Raw genomic sequence first — 15,952 nt, 5'->3', positions numbered from 1 at the left:
CCCCAAAATATTATAATACAAAATATACATAAAATGTAGTATGGTCCTCATTTACATTAATCCTTTCATCCTTTTGTTTGCACTTCACCAGCCCTTTTGTAAGCACAAAAGCTAAGTATGGCGTTAACTCAGAAGTCAAAAATATCGGAGTGAAAAAAGAATGAAGACTTAAGTATGAGAAATTACTCTCATTTAATGGAACATGTATTGTTTAGCTCAGGGAAAACACTTTCTTAACAAATAGGCACAGAAGAATCCTAAGAAATTAGTTACTTCATTGTTCCAATGCAGGTGAATCGTGTGCCCTATTATGAGGCCTGTGTTCGAGACTCCTGTGGTTGTGACATTGGAGGGGACTGTGAATGCATGTGTGATGCCATTGCAGTATATGCCATGGCATGCTTAGATAAAGGTATCTGCATTGACTGGAGGACCCCTGAGTTCTGTCGTAAGTGTCTTCAAGCTCTCTTTAAAAAAGTTGAAGAGCTTATTATTCTAACTGTGTGTATATTAATATGGTAACATAGGTAATTGCTTAATAAGCACCTCCAAATTTGCATTTTCTCTATGGGCAAATAACTGACTTCAGTCAACTAGGTTTTGAAACCAAAATATTGTATTTCTTTTTACCATGGATGAAAAAGAAAATAATGTGGTTATGGAAGGCAGACTGTTTCCTTTGCTACCACTGCATAGTGAACTGTCAGTTTGTCAGCAGAAGGAGTATGAAGTTGAAAAAGATTATGTTGCATTTTAGCTATGATAAAATCATCTTCTGTGTGGACAGAAAGGAAATAAAGACAGCTGTGTTGGCTGGAACACTGTAAAACAGGAAAAAGGTATCAAGGCATTCCAGAACACCATATATGGAGGGAAAAAGAGGATGAGTGTTATCAGTGCTGGAGTTATCTTTGATGATTTCTTTTCAACATTCCCCTATATTATGCATTTAAAATAATGGAAATATTTTCATAGTGCATTTAAAAAAACAAAACTTACTTCAGCATAAATTTCAATTTACATCTGAAGCTAATAATTTAAATGACAAAATTTTGTCTTCCCTTTAGTTCTTTGAAAATAACATGTTGTTAATTAGAAAAACTCTTATTTCTCTCTTGCTTTTACCTTTTTCAGCTGTTTATTGTGAGTATTACAACTCTCATAAAGAAAAAAATGGTGATGCTTATTCCTATGGCTACAACAATGACAACTGCACCTGGCATTACAGACCTTGTAATTGTCCAAATCAAAACTACAAATATGTCAACATTGAAGGTAATAAGCTATACGAGTGTAAACAAGGGAGCAATAACAAGTGGTTAACAGTTAACAGTTAATAAAACAGTTTTCAATGCTGTTTTTTAAAACAGACATACCACAGTTAAATAGTGATACTCTGATTGATGCTACCTTTAAAGAAGTTTTGCTGACCTTTACCTTACAATTTCTGCTTTAAATACGTAATCAATTCAGTACCTGTATTACATCTATCTTTACACTGAGCTCAGTCTATTATGGAGAGAAATTCTCTGGCTTGCACCAAATCAAAAGAATATGCTGTACTTAGGTAAGAAAACATGGAGAGAGCAGTTAATATTTTTATTAGACAAATGGATATAGTTGGAGAAAGCAGAAGAATTACTATGTGAACATGTCCTTCTGCTGAGGATGACAGTGGAAATGCTTATCTCATTCAATCAATACCATTTTTAGTAACAGAAATCTAAGATACTAGATAATAAATCGTATAAATTAAATGGTGCTCTCTGAGAAATGTAAATCAAACTTCTCTTCCCCTTTCTTCAGGCTGTTACAACTGCTCTCATGATGAATACTTTGACTATGAGAAGAAAAGATGTATGCCATGTGGTAAGCAGCAAGCCATAAATACTCATTCTCTTCCTGTACAGTAACTGGAAAAAAATACTAACACATTCTGTATTCTCAAGGTTTTTTTCCTAGTACCTCTCAATCCATGTTCATCCAAACATAAGTTTCCTTCAAAATAACCCCATTACTGTATTGCTAGTATGTAAAACTTCATGTTGTAAGTAAAGGAATGAAAAGAACTAATTAGAAGAAGATTTAGGGAGGGGAATGCTGTAATACAGAATTGGATAATTCTGGCTGATCTCAGTTAGCAAGATGAAGAGTTACATTCATTGTAAATGTGAGTACTTTTAAAAATTGAGGTCTTCCTGAAAGTGAATCAGTGTTCTGTTCTGCATGAGGGCCTGCCCCAGTAGAGCTGTTACTCTCAGATATATTCAAATGCTTTCATAAAAAAAGGGAACACACAGAAGAGGATCAGACCTAGCTAATGGGATTTACTTAGCAAATGTCTTTTTAAAGTTTTTTTTTTGTTTGTTTTTTTAAAGATATATATTATTTTAACTTATGGTTTATTCCTATGAAGTTTACTTCTATGAAAATATATCATATTAAATAATGTTTTGGATAGTTTCTAGCTGCACAGTTTGTTTTTTTTCATATAGATATAAAAGACACCCAAGGACAATTTTTCTCACATTACAGAATTCTAACTTGTGTAACCAGAATCTTAGCCAGTGATTAATCTTATTTCTAAACAAAAAGCGTATTTCCATTATTCCTGAAAAGTGAGACTCCTTTAAGCATAAGAATCATAAGAAAGGTAGCAAGAACTTAATTATTTTTATTATAAGATATATTGACTTCTTTGTCATTTCTTCGATGTAAAGTTTACCACTGAAACATGTAATATTAAGCATTTTCAGGACTATCTCACTAATTAACAAAGTCCTTTGAATCCAATCTGAAATTTGCCTTATTTGGAATTTTTAATATGCTTTCATTCACATACTTTACCTTTTTTACCTTTACCCAACAGGACATGCAATCAGTAGTACCACACCTGAAACATCTCCACCTTCAACAGGTTAGTTTACGTAGTGACCAAACTAGTACGTATACACTGATATATGTTCTCGTATGTGTATCTAAGGTAAGCAATGTCCTTTTTTGTGTGACATAGTAGTTTCACATTCAGGAGATGCAATAATGAAAAATAACTTGGTTTCATAATTATCGTAAAAATTTACCCAGAAATACTTGCTAGATGTCTGAAGAAAAAAAATTATGAGACAACAATGTTTCCTGAGTATGCTTAGGCACTTCCAGATACTCAGTAATAAAATATGTCTGTTAGTGAATAAGGACTTTTGTCTTGTCTCTGATGGACAGAGGCATTGAGTTCAGTCTCACCAAGTTTGTAGATGACACCAGGCTGAGTGGAGTGGATGACACACCTGAGGGGTAGGATGCATTCAGAGGGACCTCAACAAGCTCAAGAAGTGGGCCTTTGTGAACCTCATGAGGTTCAACAAGGCCAAGTGTAAGGTCCTGCACCTGGGTCAGGGCAACCCCCAGTATCAGTATAGACTGGGGGGTGAAAAGATTGAGAGCAGCCCTAAAGAGGACTTGGGGTTACCTGTGGATGAAAAACAGTATGTGAGCCAACCGTGTACGCACACAGCCCAGAAAATTAACCATGTCCTGGGATGCATCAAAATAAGTGTGGGCCAGTATGTCAAGGGAGGTGATTCTGCCCCTCTCCTCTTTAGTAAGACACCACCTGGAGTACTGCATCCAGCTGTAGAGCCCTCTAGTATGGGAAGAACATGGACCTAGTGCAGCAGGTGCAGAAGAGGGTCACAAAAATGATCAGGGGGAGGGAACACCTCTACTATGAGGAATGGCTGAAAGAGTTCGGGTTGTGTTCAGCCTGGAGAAGAGAAGGCTCCACAGAGATCTTATTGTGGCCTTTCAGTACTTGAAAGGGGCTTACAAGAAAGAGGAAGCAGATATTTTAGCGGGGCCTGTAGCAATAATACAAGAGGTAATGGTTTTACCCTTAAAAGAGGGTAGATTCAGACTGGATAGACATTTTCTATGATGAAACACTGGAAGAGGATGTCAGAGAGCTTGTGGATGGCCCATTACATGTCAGGCTGTATGGGACTTTGAGCAACCTGATCTAGTTGAAAATGTCCCTGCTGGTTGCAAGAGTGGTTGCACTTCATGATGTCTGAAGGTCCATTCCAACCCAAAATATTCTATGATTCTACAAAAACTTCATCACTATTCCTAGTGATGACTCTCCGTATAACACTTCCACAATTTTAGGAAGGTCTTAGTGGAAATGCATGACTAACTATACCAAATCCCTGTAGCTTTATCCAGGAAAGGAATCTATATATACTGATCTTAAATTTGCTAGAAATTAGAATCATAGAATAGTTAGGGTTGGAAAGGACCTTAAGATCATCTAGTTCCAACCCCCCTGCCATGGGCAGGGACACCTCACACTAAACCATGACACCCAAGGCTCTGTCCAACCTGGCCTTGAACACTACCAGGGATGGAGCATTCACAGCTTTCTTGGGCAACCCATTCCCGTGCCTCACCACCCTTACAGCAACGAACTTCTTCCTTATATCCAATCTGAACTTCCCCTGTTTAAGTTATAACCCATTACCCCTTGTCCTGTCACTACAGTCCCTATTGAAGAGTCCCACTCCAGCATCCTTTTAGGCCCCCTTCAGATACTGGAAGGCTGCCCTGAGGTCTCCACGCAGCCTTCTCCAGGCTGAAAAGCCCCAGCTTTCTCAGCCTGTCTTCATAAATTCCGCTAATTTTTCCAAAGTCGGATGGTATTAGGAAAATTTACACTATCAGCTGAGTGAATAATAAAATACAATTCCATCTCTGTTGCTATGAACAAATACTTATGGCAAATTCACTTGAATTCCTGCAGAAGCTTTATGCATTTTTCTTCATTTTACTGTTTAATGTATTCACTGCACATAGTAGCAAAAGAATAGATGGATAACTTCTCTAAAATGTTTAATGTAAAAGGTAATGGTTTTTAATAGTAGTTACTACTAATAGTTATTAAGAGTGTTTTTACTTCAGAAAGCAATTTTCAATTTGAACAGATTATTAAGAACTTTTTATCCTGTTTTTTTTTTTGTCTCTTAGTAACAACAGTGCAGCCTAAAGTATCAAGAAGCTCTACTGCAAGTACCCTACCAATGGTACCTAGTATTTCTTCTTCTGCGGTTACTGTATCAATTGAGACTACAAATCCCACAGTAACCTCAAAAATCACAGTTCCAGTAACTTCACCAACATCACCTCTTGGAACAATAATGTCAACAACTGGTAGGTTTTTAGTGCTACTGTCTAAAATAAATAATAGTAAATAATGTCAACAACTAGTCGGGTTTAATGTTACTGTCTAAACTAAATTATAATAAGATCACTCTATATATAGTTGAGATATCACCCTACTAAGAAAGCACTGCAAGCTGTCTCAATATCCAAATGTAAGACTACAAGTAATGAAGCAGGCAAAGCCTACTAGAGCTCCAGCAAGGAGTTTGTAAACCAGAAATATTCAGAAGTGTAGATCAAAAGTGCATGGAAATAGGAAGGATATAGGCATTAGGTTAAAAACACAACCAAAAATCACCTGTGTGCCTCATCCCAGAAGCACATTAGAAGCTCTACAAGCAAAGCACCAGCTCAACTCCAGCTGGATTTATTAGCTCAACTTCAGGCTCTTTTCCACAACTGGTTCAGTTATGCAGTCATATTCAGGGAGCACCCAACCTATTAACTCTGAATAATGTAAGCAGGCTCCAAAGCAGAATCACACAGGTATCAGTGCAGCAGCTTTGTTTAGGACTCTAGAGTCCTGCTCCCACGAGAATGATTCCTCCACCATAAATTACTTTTTGATTCTATGACTGCAGACACTCGTAATAATGCGTAGTTTCGCACTAGCATGCACTTCAACTAATAAGCCATCCTGGACCCAGGCTAACAGAGAAAGCAGAGTTAAAAAAAGGTCCCATAGCAGTCAAAACACAATTTCAAATGCTGCCATTGTGACAGATGATTTCTACACTGGGACAAGGAAGGTCCTATACTATGATGGTATATAGCTTTGTAATTTGTATGTACAAATTATGGAAAGCTTAATCTGTGGCTGATCTGGAACATAAGAATATCCAATAAATGGTCATTTGTGCAAAGCCCATACAGATTTTAGCCAAAAAAGCTGACTTCTTAGAAAAAAATATATAAAACCCAGGAAAATTACAGCAAATTAGAACAAAGAAAGATATGAGACAATAGAAAACAAATACAAGTAGAGAGAGATTTGGCAAGCTTGTGAGAACATAAATATAAAGAATACACAGAAAATATTCACAAGATCAAGGGTGAAGACTGGGTTTCTGGAATATGGGTAGCTTCATAAATTGTCTATTTATAAAAATTCAATTAATTGATTACTCATGTTACATTATTTACCTTTACTCCAAAAGAACATACTACATCAATTTTTACCACACCAAACATGACTACATCCATCAGTACCCCTTCCATAACTACCTCAACAAAAAGAGCTATGGCCCCTAAACCAAAGCCTACACCTGTTGCCTCATCAACCGCTGCTTCTACAGAGACAGAACAAGTAAGGTTCACCTCACCACCCTTCAAGACCACTATCAAAAAGGAAACTACAACCACCTCAATACCTACTCAAACCACGTCTCGGATCACAACTTTCAGCAAACCTGAACTAACAACAGAAGGTAAATATGACTTTTGGTATCTTCCAAGTGAAGTCACCATTTACAAGATGCACACCAGTGGATTTAAAAAAAAACAAACTAAAACCCACGAATTCTTACTAGTTTTCTTAAAATTGCAAATAAATTGGAAAGGACATGGGTAACTGAAGAAGTGTAATAAAAATGAAAATTTCTGTGTCTTGCCAATGGAACAAACATCCAAATATCATTTTAAACCTAGCATTTCTTTTTGAGGCCATACTCTACACTTCCTCCAAATTTAGGCAATGAAAACTTGGCAGAATATGTGTTTCCCTAGCCATTTTAACAAATTCTCCCAAAATTAAATATATAAAGAAATAAATTTTACTTTGGGATGTCAGGTACTCAGTATGCCAAAAAGGACAGTCTCCTCTGTGGCTGTATGACAACGTGAATTGCTAAATTGCTAAACTAGTCATTTACTAATTTAGCAGCTGACACAAGAGGGTAGAACAGTGTGCAGTGGAGAAGTCTGCTCTAGTGAGAGGGCACACGTACACTCTCTCCCAATCTTGGCATTTCCCACAAAGTACGATTGGGGTGCACACATCTGGATCTTCTTGTACCAGCAATTACAGCTTCCTCTGAGGTAGTATCACAACCCACTGTAATGGCTGGGAACTCGTAAGACTCCTACTTATGTTCATTCTTCCTTACTTTACAGAGAGTGGGGGAACCCAAGCAACCACTCTGCACTACCATGTCCCAGTAGGTGAGAGAGAGCTGAGAGATGCCCTTGACCTAAGACTCTGCTTCACTTACCCCAGCTTTTCCAGATTATGTTCTTGCTCAATCTGGAACTCCTTGGAGGGTAGATGTGCACATCCAGAGGGGCTTTTATTTCCTCAGGACCTCTAGAAAGAGGCAGGGAGTGTTGAACTGTGTAAAGGTACCCTTCAGGACCAGTTCTTGGCATATATTTTTTGGGGTGGAAACCCATCCATTTCTTCCCTCTTGCCCATTAAAACTCAGTGTGGTCTGGTCTTGCCTTTCTTACCCGCATTCATACTCTGGAGCTTCTGTCTGGGGACTGCCCACCTCCTTTGCCTTTCCTCTTGCTGTGCCACCCTCAATCAACCTGTGCTTTTCTCTCTGTAGCTGTCACCCACAGAACAACAAAGCCACACCTTGCGCAGCATCACATCACGCAAAAGACCACCCCTGCCACATCAACCAGCAGCACCTCTGTCCCAAGAATGACTGTCCATGCCAGCAGCCCAGAAGTTCCACTGACAAAGATGTCTCCAAGACCCAGCTCTTTAACTGCCACCTCAGCTTCATCTGCTTCTTCCCCCTCCTCTACTGTGCCCTCAACACGATTGAGACCATCATATCCCGGTAAGGCTCCCTTCTGTCCTTTATGCTGCCTAGCTGCTCCTTCCAGCTCCCACCCATTCATTCTCTCCTAAGCAGCGTATCCCACACAGGCTTCACTTCTGATATTCATTCTTAATTCCCACTGCTTTTGCCACGGAACTCCTGGGTTCCAGACAGGTGTTGGAACTGGCCCACACATGACCCTGACTGCATCTTCTCCCCTTACCACTTTGGTTCTGGGGCACAAAGGTGTCAAGGTAGTCATGTGTGAGTTCCCACCCTACAACTAGCAATCAGAGACAAGCTAGCATACACTCTCACCAATTACAGTGGTGCCCTGATAATGCACAATGGGAGAAGGAGAAGGCAGTGAAACTGGAAACATATATCCAGTTTACACCTCAGGACAGTTTTGGGTGAGGGACAGAACACAAGGCAAGTTCTCCATCCAGAAGATGTCCAGGCCCTGACACAGCCATGAAAATGTGGGTCAACAAATGCCATCCCCTTGGCCAGTGCTGTCCCTGTGTGTAAAAGATTCAACAGTGGAGGGAGGGCAAGAAGGTGTACACTCAATTCCAGCCTAAAGTTATCCCACTTAGACTGATAGGGCTCCACATGCCTGGGTTGCCTTGCTGTTGACTAGAAAAGTCTCCTTTGAAAAGATGCCACAAAATGCTTTACCTAGACTTTCCAAAGACTCAACCATTCTTTTCTCTCGTCCCTTTCTTTGTAGCAAGGGAGCCAACAAGAGCTAGGACTCCAACTAGTAAAGTAGTAACAGGTGAGTGCTCTGGTCAGGAGAAAGCTAAGAGACATGAATGGCCAATGCCTGTACCTTCATTAGCCTTGGCTCTCCCATGCATCCTTTCCAGCACAGTCTGAATCAGGCACATTGTAAACTACCTGTAAACCAGTGGATTGCACGTGAAAGTCGAGATACCTCTTCCTGTATCAAGACCTCTATGAAGAATCAGACAGAGACAAACTGCTACATGGCAAATTTAAACATCACCAGCCTGCAAATCTCAGAAGCAGCAGGATTAGATGAGACATACTGGGAGTCATGGCCACATTCATTCATCCAAGGAAGAAAAAAAAAGAAAGTGCAAAACTTGTTTCTGACCTACTTGCCCATAATCTAGCATGAAGATTTTACCACAAAAGTGCCTGTATCATTGTCCTTCCCCTCTTACCTTGTCACTTTAAATTGATCTGTGCTTTCATCCCAGCAGCTGTCACTCACACAGAGACAACTGTGCCACACATCATGCCACCTCTGACCACGCACAAGACAACTGCCACCACCTCCACCAGCAGTACCTCCAGGACCTCTGTCTCCAGAGAGGCCATCACCACAAGCAGCACAGAAGTCCCACGCACAAAGACATCTCCAAGGTTGTCTCCTGTTCCCAGCAGCCCACTCAGCACCTGGCTGCCACCTACTACTGCTACTTCCACATCATCCCCAACCACCAGTCCCAAGCCAACACCTACAACTCTATGGCCCAAGCTGTCTTCCCTGACAACGAGAGCGCCAAGAGAGTCACCTGCAACGGAGTCCTCTGCACCCTCCACAGCTAAAACCAGCTCAGTGTCTTCATCTGCATATCCCACCTTATCAACTGTGTCCTCAACAGGGCAGATCTCCTCTCAACCTGGTATGGCTCCTTCCTGCTCTTCCCACTACCCTGACTTCTGTTCCCAACTTTCATGTTTACTTTCTTGCTTTCTTTCTTTTTTCCTTGATTCCATCCATGCATGCATGTATGCTTGCATCCATCCATCTATCCCTCCATCCATCCTTCCTTCCTTACCCTTATGAGCTATGAGGCACTTGCACATTTCTTCTGGCTATTAGCCATCTATTCCCTCTGCCTTTGGTCAGCTTGGGACCATGGGATGGAAATAATAATTTTTACAGCAGGTTGTCTGGTGCTGTGTTAAAGATGTGTGTCCACATCAGCATTGATAGCACACAAGTGATTTAGTTGTGGCTGAGTGCTTGCACAGCATCCAGGTTTTCTCTGTTTCTTCTGTCTGTTACAATGTGGTTAAAGGGTGGGAAAAATGTTGGTTGTTGACACAGCTAGGATCAAGAGGCAAAGGTGATTGTCCATACCAAGAATGCCATACCCATTGCTGGGAGACTGACTGGGCTTTGGTCTCTTGGGGAATGTGGTGATTCCTTTTGCACCTTGTGGGGGTTTTAGTTTGTTTTTCTTTGGTATCTTCTGAAATCTGAGTGTATCTGGATGCATGTGGGCTTCTTTGCTTCTGTACTTCCAATTCTCTCCCCATTCCTGCTGATGGGGAAGTGAGAGAGCAGATGTTAAGCACTTAGCATGCAGCTAGGACCAACCCACTGCTGACTGGCACACACATTGGTCCTGAATGGGTATAATCAGAATGAGGAGGATTAGGGAAGAAACAGAAGCCCAACCTTCCCATTGCCCCACAAGAAACCATGTGTAGTGAGGCTGACTTTCTTGTACGTTCCTATTCTGGGACATTTGCCCACTGCCTTTGCCTTGCCTTCCACTCATACCCCGTCACCCTCAGCTGACCTCTGCTTTCCTCCCAACAGCCTTCACTCACACAGAGAGAACCATGCCACACATCATGCCACCTCTGACCACACACAAGACCACCGCCGCCACCTCTGCCAGCAGCACCTCTAGGACGTCTGTCCCCACAGAGGCCATCACCACAAGCAGCACAGAAGTCACCCACACAAGGATATCTCCAAGTCCAAGCTCTGCACCTGTTCCCAGCAGCCCACTCAGCACCTGGCTGCCACCTACTGCTACTTCCACAGTCTCCTCCACATCAGTCACGACCTCCAGTCCCAAACCAACAGCTACAACCCTATGGCCCAAGCCGACTTCCCCAATGACAAGTGCTCTGAGAGAGTCACCTGCAACAGAGTCCTCTGCACCCTCCACAGCCAAAACCAGCCCAGTGTCTTCACCTTCATCTTCGCCCTCCTCAACTGTGTCCTCACCATGGTGGATCTCCTCTCAGCCTGGTAAGTCTCACTCCTGCCGCTAGCACTTCTCTGATTTATCTTCCAATCTGTTATGTTTCCATCCTTCCTACTGTCTTTTATTCCATCTCTCTTTCCATCCTTCCTTCTGTTTTTCCTTTCTCCCACCCAACCTTCAGTTCTCCTAGGCCCTCTTCCTTCCTCCCACCCACACTTCCATTCTTCCTACCTCCCATCCATCATAGCAGCACAGGCTACTGCATTAATTTTTTGTGATTGTCCTCCATTCCTGCTTTCATTGGCATCAGTACTCTGCTATGGCCAGCTTCAGTATCGGCTGTTGGGCACAGGTTTCTCCCACACAGCCTGGCCTCTGGTCTGGAGGGGGCAGTAGTTACACTGTGCCTGTTCCTTCAAGGGAAATACACACATCTGGAGACCCTTCTCTCCCTGGAGAGGCAGGGGATGTTTGCTTGATGGAAGGCACCCTTCAGGTGCTGTCTTTGTCCCCCCATTTTGGGACACAAGCTGGGTTGGAGGAGGAGGGCAGAAGACAGAGACCAACTACTCCCCTCTTGCCTGGCAAGACTGTACAGCAAGTCTCTGCCTTTACTGCACATGTGCACAGCCTGGGACTTTGGCCCACTACCTTTGCCTTCCCCTCTTACCCAGTCACCCTCAACTGACCCATGCTTTCTTCCCTGTAGCCTTTACCCACACAGAGAGAACCATGCCACACATTGTGCCACCTCTGACCACACACAAGACCACCGCCACCACCTCTGCCAGCAGCACCTCCAGGACCTCTGTCCCCACAGAGGCCATCACCACAAGCAGCACAGAAGTCACCCACACAAGGATATCTCCAAGTCCGAGCTCTGCACCTGTCCCCAGCAGCCCACTCAGCACCTGGCTGCCACCTACTGATACTTCCACAGTCTCCTCCACATCATCCCCAACCACCAGTCTCAAGCCAACACCAACAACTCTATGGCCCAAGCTGTCTTCCCTGACAACAAGTGCTCTGAGAGAGTCACCTACAGTAGAGTCCTCTGCACCCTCCACAGCCAAAACCAGCCCAATGTCTTCACCTGCATCTTCTCCCTCCTCAACCAGATCATCAACATGGCGGATCTCCTCTCAACCTGGTAAAGCTGCTTCCAACCCTTCCCACTGTCGTACTTTTTCTTCGCAGCTACCACAGTTCCTTCCTTCCACATTTCTTCTTTCTTCCCTTCCTTCTTCTTTCCTATCAGCACAGGCTGCTAGAACATTCGTTTTGGCAGTTGCTCTCTCTTCCTGTCTGCTTTGGCATCAGTACTATGGCATGGCCTGCCTTGGAAAAGGCCATGTGACACTGGTCTTTCCCACAGAGCCTTTACACTTTTTCTGGGAGGGGACAGTTGTTGCAGTGTGCCTGTTCCTTTGAGGGAGAAAAACACATTTGGAGAGGGTTCTCTCCCTGGAGAGGCAGAGGGTGCTTGCATGTTGGAAGTAACCCTTCAAGTTCTGTCCTTTTTCCCCTATTTCGGGGGATATTCTTGGTTAGGAGGTTAAATCTAGGAGGTGGAGATCCACTCCTCACTCTTCCCTGGGAGGACTCAAGACACTGCCTTTGTGTCATGTGGCCCCAGCAAAGGACTTCTGCCCATTGCCTGTGCCCTCCGCTCTTACCTTGTCACTCTAAATTGACCTGTGCTTTGCTCCCAACAGCTTTCACTCACACAGAGACAACTGTGACACACATTTTGCCACCTCTGACCACACACAAGACCACTGCCACCACCTCTGCCAGCAGCACCTCCAAGACCTCTGTCCCCACAGAGGCCATCACCACAAGCAGCACTGAAGTCCCCCACACAAGAATATCTCCAAGTCCAAGCTCTGCACCTGTTCCCAGCAGCCCACTCAGCACCTGGCTGCCACCTACTGCTACTTCCACAGTCTCCTCCACATCAGCAGTGACCACCAGTCCTAAGCCAACACCTACAACCCTATGGCCCAAGCCGTCTTCCCCAATGACAAGTGCTCTGAGAGAGTCACCTGCAACAGAGTCCTCTGCACCCTCCACAGCCAAAACCAGCCCAATGCCTTCACCTTCATCTTCCCCCTCCTCAACCATGTCCTCAACATGGCGGATCTCCTCTCAGCCTGGTAAGGGTCCCTCTTCCCTTCACACTGTTCTTCCTTCTGTTCCCAGAGATCATGCTTCTGTCATTCCTGCTTTATTTCTTCCAAGTATCCCAGGCTGCTTGGGCATTTGTTTTGGTAGTTTCTCCCTGTTCCTTCTACCTTTGGCATCAGTACCATGGTATGGTCTGCCTTGGAAAAGGCCATGAGGCACAGATCTCTCCCACAGAGCCTGGAGTGCTGTGTGGAAGGGGCAGTGGTTACAGTGTGCCTGCTCCTTCGAGGAAAACACACATATTTGGAGATGCTTCTCTCCTTGGAGGGGCAGAGGGTGTTTGCACCTTAGAAGGGACCTTCACGTATTTTGTCCCCCTGTTTTGGGGCACATGCTGGGATGGAGCAGGGGCAGCAGGGAGAGACCCACTCCTCTCTTTTGCCTGGCAAGACTGTACAGCAAGACTCTACCTTTCTTGCGCATGTGCACAGCCTGGGACTTTTCCCACTGCTTTTGCCTTCCCCTCTTACCCAATCACCTTCAACTGACCTGTGCTTTCCTCCCTGTAGCCTTCACTCACACAGAGAGAACCATGCCACACATGGTGCCACCTCTGACCACGCACAAGACCACCGCCGCCACCTCTGCCAGCAGCACCTCCAGGACCTCTGTCCCCACAGAGGCCATCACCACAAGCAGCACCGAAGTCCCTCACACAGGAATGTCTTCAAGTCCCAGCTCCATGTCTGTTCCCAGCAGTCCGCTCAGCACCCGGCTGTCACCTACTGCTACTTCCACATCATCCCCAACCACCAGTCCCAAGCCAACACCTACAACCCTATGGCCCAAGCCATCTTCCCAGACAAGTGCTCTGAGAGAGTCACCTTCAATGGAGTCCTCTGCACCCTTCACAGCCAAAACCAGCCCAATGCCTTCACCTGCATCTTCTCCCTCCTCAACCATGTCCTCAACACAGTTGATCTCTTCTCAGTCTGGTAAGTCCCTGTCCTGCCTGTTCCACTGCTCTGCTTTCTGTTCCCAGCTGTCATGCTTGCTTCTATTTTTCCTTTGTTCAGTCCATCCATCCATCCATCCTTGCCCTCCTGAACCATATGGGAGTTGCGTGTTTGTTTTGTTGGCCATCTCTTCCCTCTGCTTTTGGTTTTCTTGGAACCTGCTAGACTGACTGGTTGGGATGGGTATGACATTTATTTCCAGCACGTTGTCTGGTCCTGTTGTAGATGTATGTCCTTGTCAGTGTTGACAGCAGCTATGCTTTAGGTGTTGCTGTAGAGTGTATGCACAGCATCCAGGTTCTCTCCATTTCTTCTCCTGCCTGTTACAATGTGGGTAAAGATGGGCAAAGTGTTGGTCATTGACAGAGCCAGGATTCTGAGGGAATATGAGGGATCAAGTTGTTTCTCCATACCAAGAATGCCATACCCATTGCTGGGAGACTGACTGGGCTTTGGTCTCTTGGGGAATGTGGCGATTCCTTTTGCACCTTGTGGGGGTTTTAGTTTGTTTTTCTTTGGTATCTTCTGAAATCTGAGTGTATCTGGATGCATGTGGGTTCTTTTTTTCCTTCTGCACTTCTGATTCTCTTCCCATTCCTGCTAATGAGGAAGTGAGAGAGCGGATGTTGAGCACTTAGCATGCAGCTAGGATCAACCCACTGCTGACTGGCACACACATTGGTCCTGGATGGGTCTAAGCAGAATGGGGAGGATTAGGGAAGGAAACAGAAGCCCAACCTTCCCATTGCCCCACAAGACACCATGTGTAATGAGGCTGATTTTCTTGCACAGGAGCTCCACCATGGGACATTTGCCCACCACCTTTGCCTTCTCCTCTTACCTTGTCACCCTAAATTGACCTCTGCTTTCCTCCTAACAGCTTTCACTCACACAGAGAGAACCATGCCACACATCATGCCACCTCTGACCACACACAAGACCACCGCCACCACCTCTGCCAGCAGCACCTCCAGGACGTCTGTCCCCAGAGAGGCCATCACCACAAGCAGCACAGAAGTCACCCACACAAGGATATCTCCAAGTCCAAGCTCTGCACCTGTTCCCAGCAGCCCACTCAGCACCTGGCTGCCACCTACTGCTACTTCCACAGTCTCCTCCACATCAGCAGTGACCACCAGTCCTAAGCCAACACCTACAACCCTATGGCCCAAGCCGTCTTCCCCAATGACAAGTGCTCTGAGAGAGTCACCTGCAACAGAGTCCTCTGCACCCTCCACAGCCAAAACCAGCCCAATGCCTTCACCTTCATCTTCCCCCTCCTCAACCATGTCCTCAACATGGCGGATCTCCTCTCAGCCTGGTAAGGGTCCCTCTTCCCTTCTGTCATTCCTGCTTTATTTCTTCCAAGTATCCCAGGCTGCTTGGGCATTTGTTTGGTAGTTGCTCCCTGTTCCTTCTGCCTTTGGCATCAGTACCATGGTATGGTCTGCCTTGGAAAAGGCCATGAGGCACAGATCTCTCCCACAGAGCCTGGACTGCTGTGTGGAAGGGGCAGTGGTTACAGTGTGCCTGCTCCTTCAAGGAAAACACATATTTGGAGAGGCTTCTCTCCTTGGAGGGGCAGAGGGTGCTTACTTTTGGAAGGAACCCTTTAGCTTGGGTCTTTGTTCCCCACTTTTGAAGGACAAGCTGGGTTGGAGGACGAAGGCAGAAGGCAGAGACCCACTCCTCTCTTTTCTCTGGCAAGACTCTGTACAGCAAGTCTCTGCCTTTCTTGCGCATGTGCACAGCCTGGGACTTTGGCCCATTGTCTTTGCCTTCCCCTCTTACCCAATCACCTTCAACTGACCTGTGCTTTCCTCCCTGTAGCCTTCACTCACACAGA

At 44.6% G+C, this 15,952-nt stretch overlaps 1 protein-coding gene across 1 annotated transcript in view; it reads left to right on the top strand.

Moving 5' to 3' along the window:
* The window catches only part of LOC101871284 (mucin-6), an 87,395-nt gene extending 80,456 nt beyond the window's left edge, over positions 1-6,939 (top strand). Inside the window, exons 24-30 of the mRNA XM_034061308.1 lie at positions 292-448; positions 1,135-1,275; positions 1,807-1,869; positions 2,870-2,917; positions 5,020-5,202; positions 6,372-6,641; positions 6,905-6,939. Coding sequence (XP_033917199.1) covers positions 292-448; positions 1,135-1,275; positions 1,807-1,869; positions 2,870-2,917; positions 5,020-5,202; positions 6,372-6,641; positions 6,905-6,939 — 897 coding nt within the window. The remainder of the gene's footprint in view (positions 1-291; positions 449-1,134; positions 1,276-1,806; positions 1,870-2,869; positions 2,918-5,019; positions 5,203-6,371; positions 6,642-6,904) is intronic.
* Positions 6,940-15,952: the final 9,013 nt, after the last annotated feature.

The sequence above is a fragment of the Melopsittacus undulatus genome, chromosome 4 (assembly GCF_012275295.1).
Source record: "Melopsittacus undulatus isolate bMelUnd1 chromosome 4, bMelUnd1.mat.Z, whole genome shotgun sequence".
NCBI lineage: Eukaryota > Metazoa > Chordata > Aves > Psittaciformes > Psittaculidae > Melopsittacus > Melopsittacus undulatus.
The sequence above is the reverse complement of the archived record's forward strand: the minus strand, read 5'-3'. Positions and strand labels throughout refer to the sequence as shown.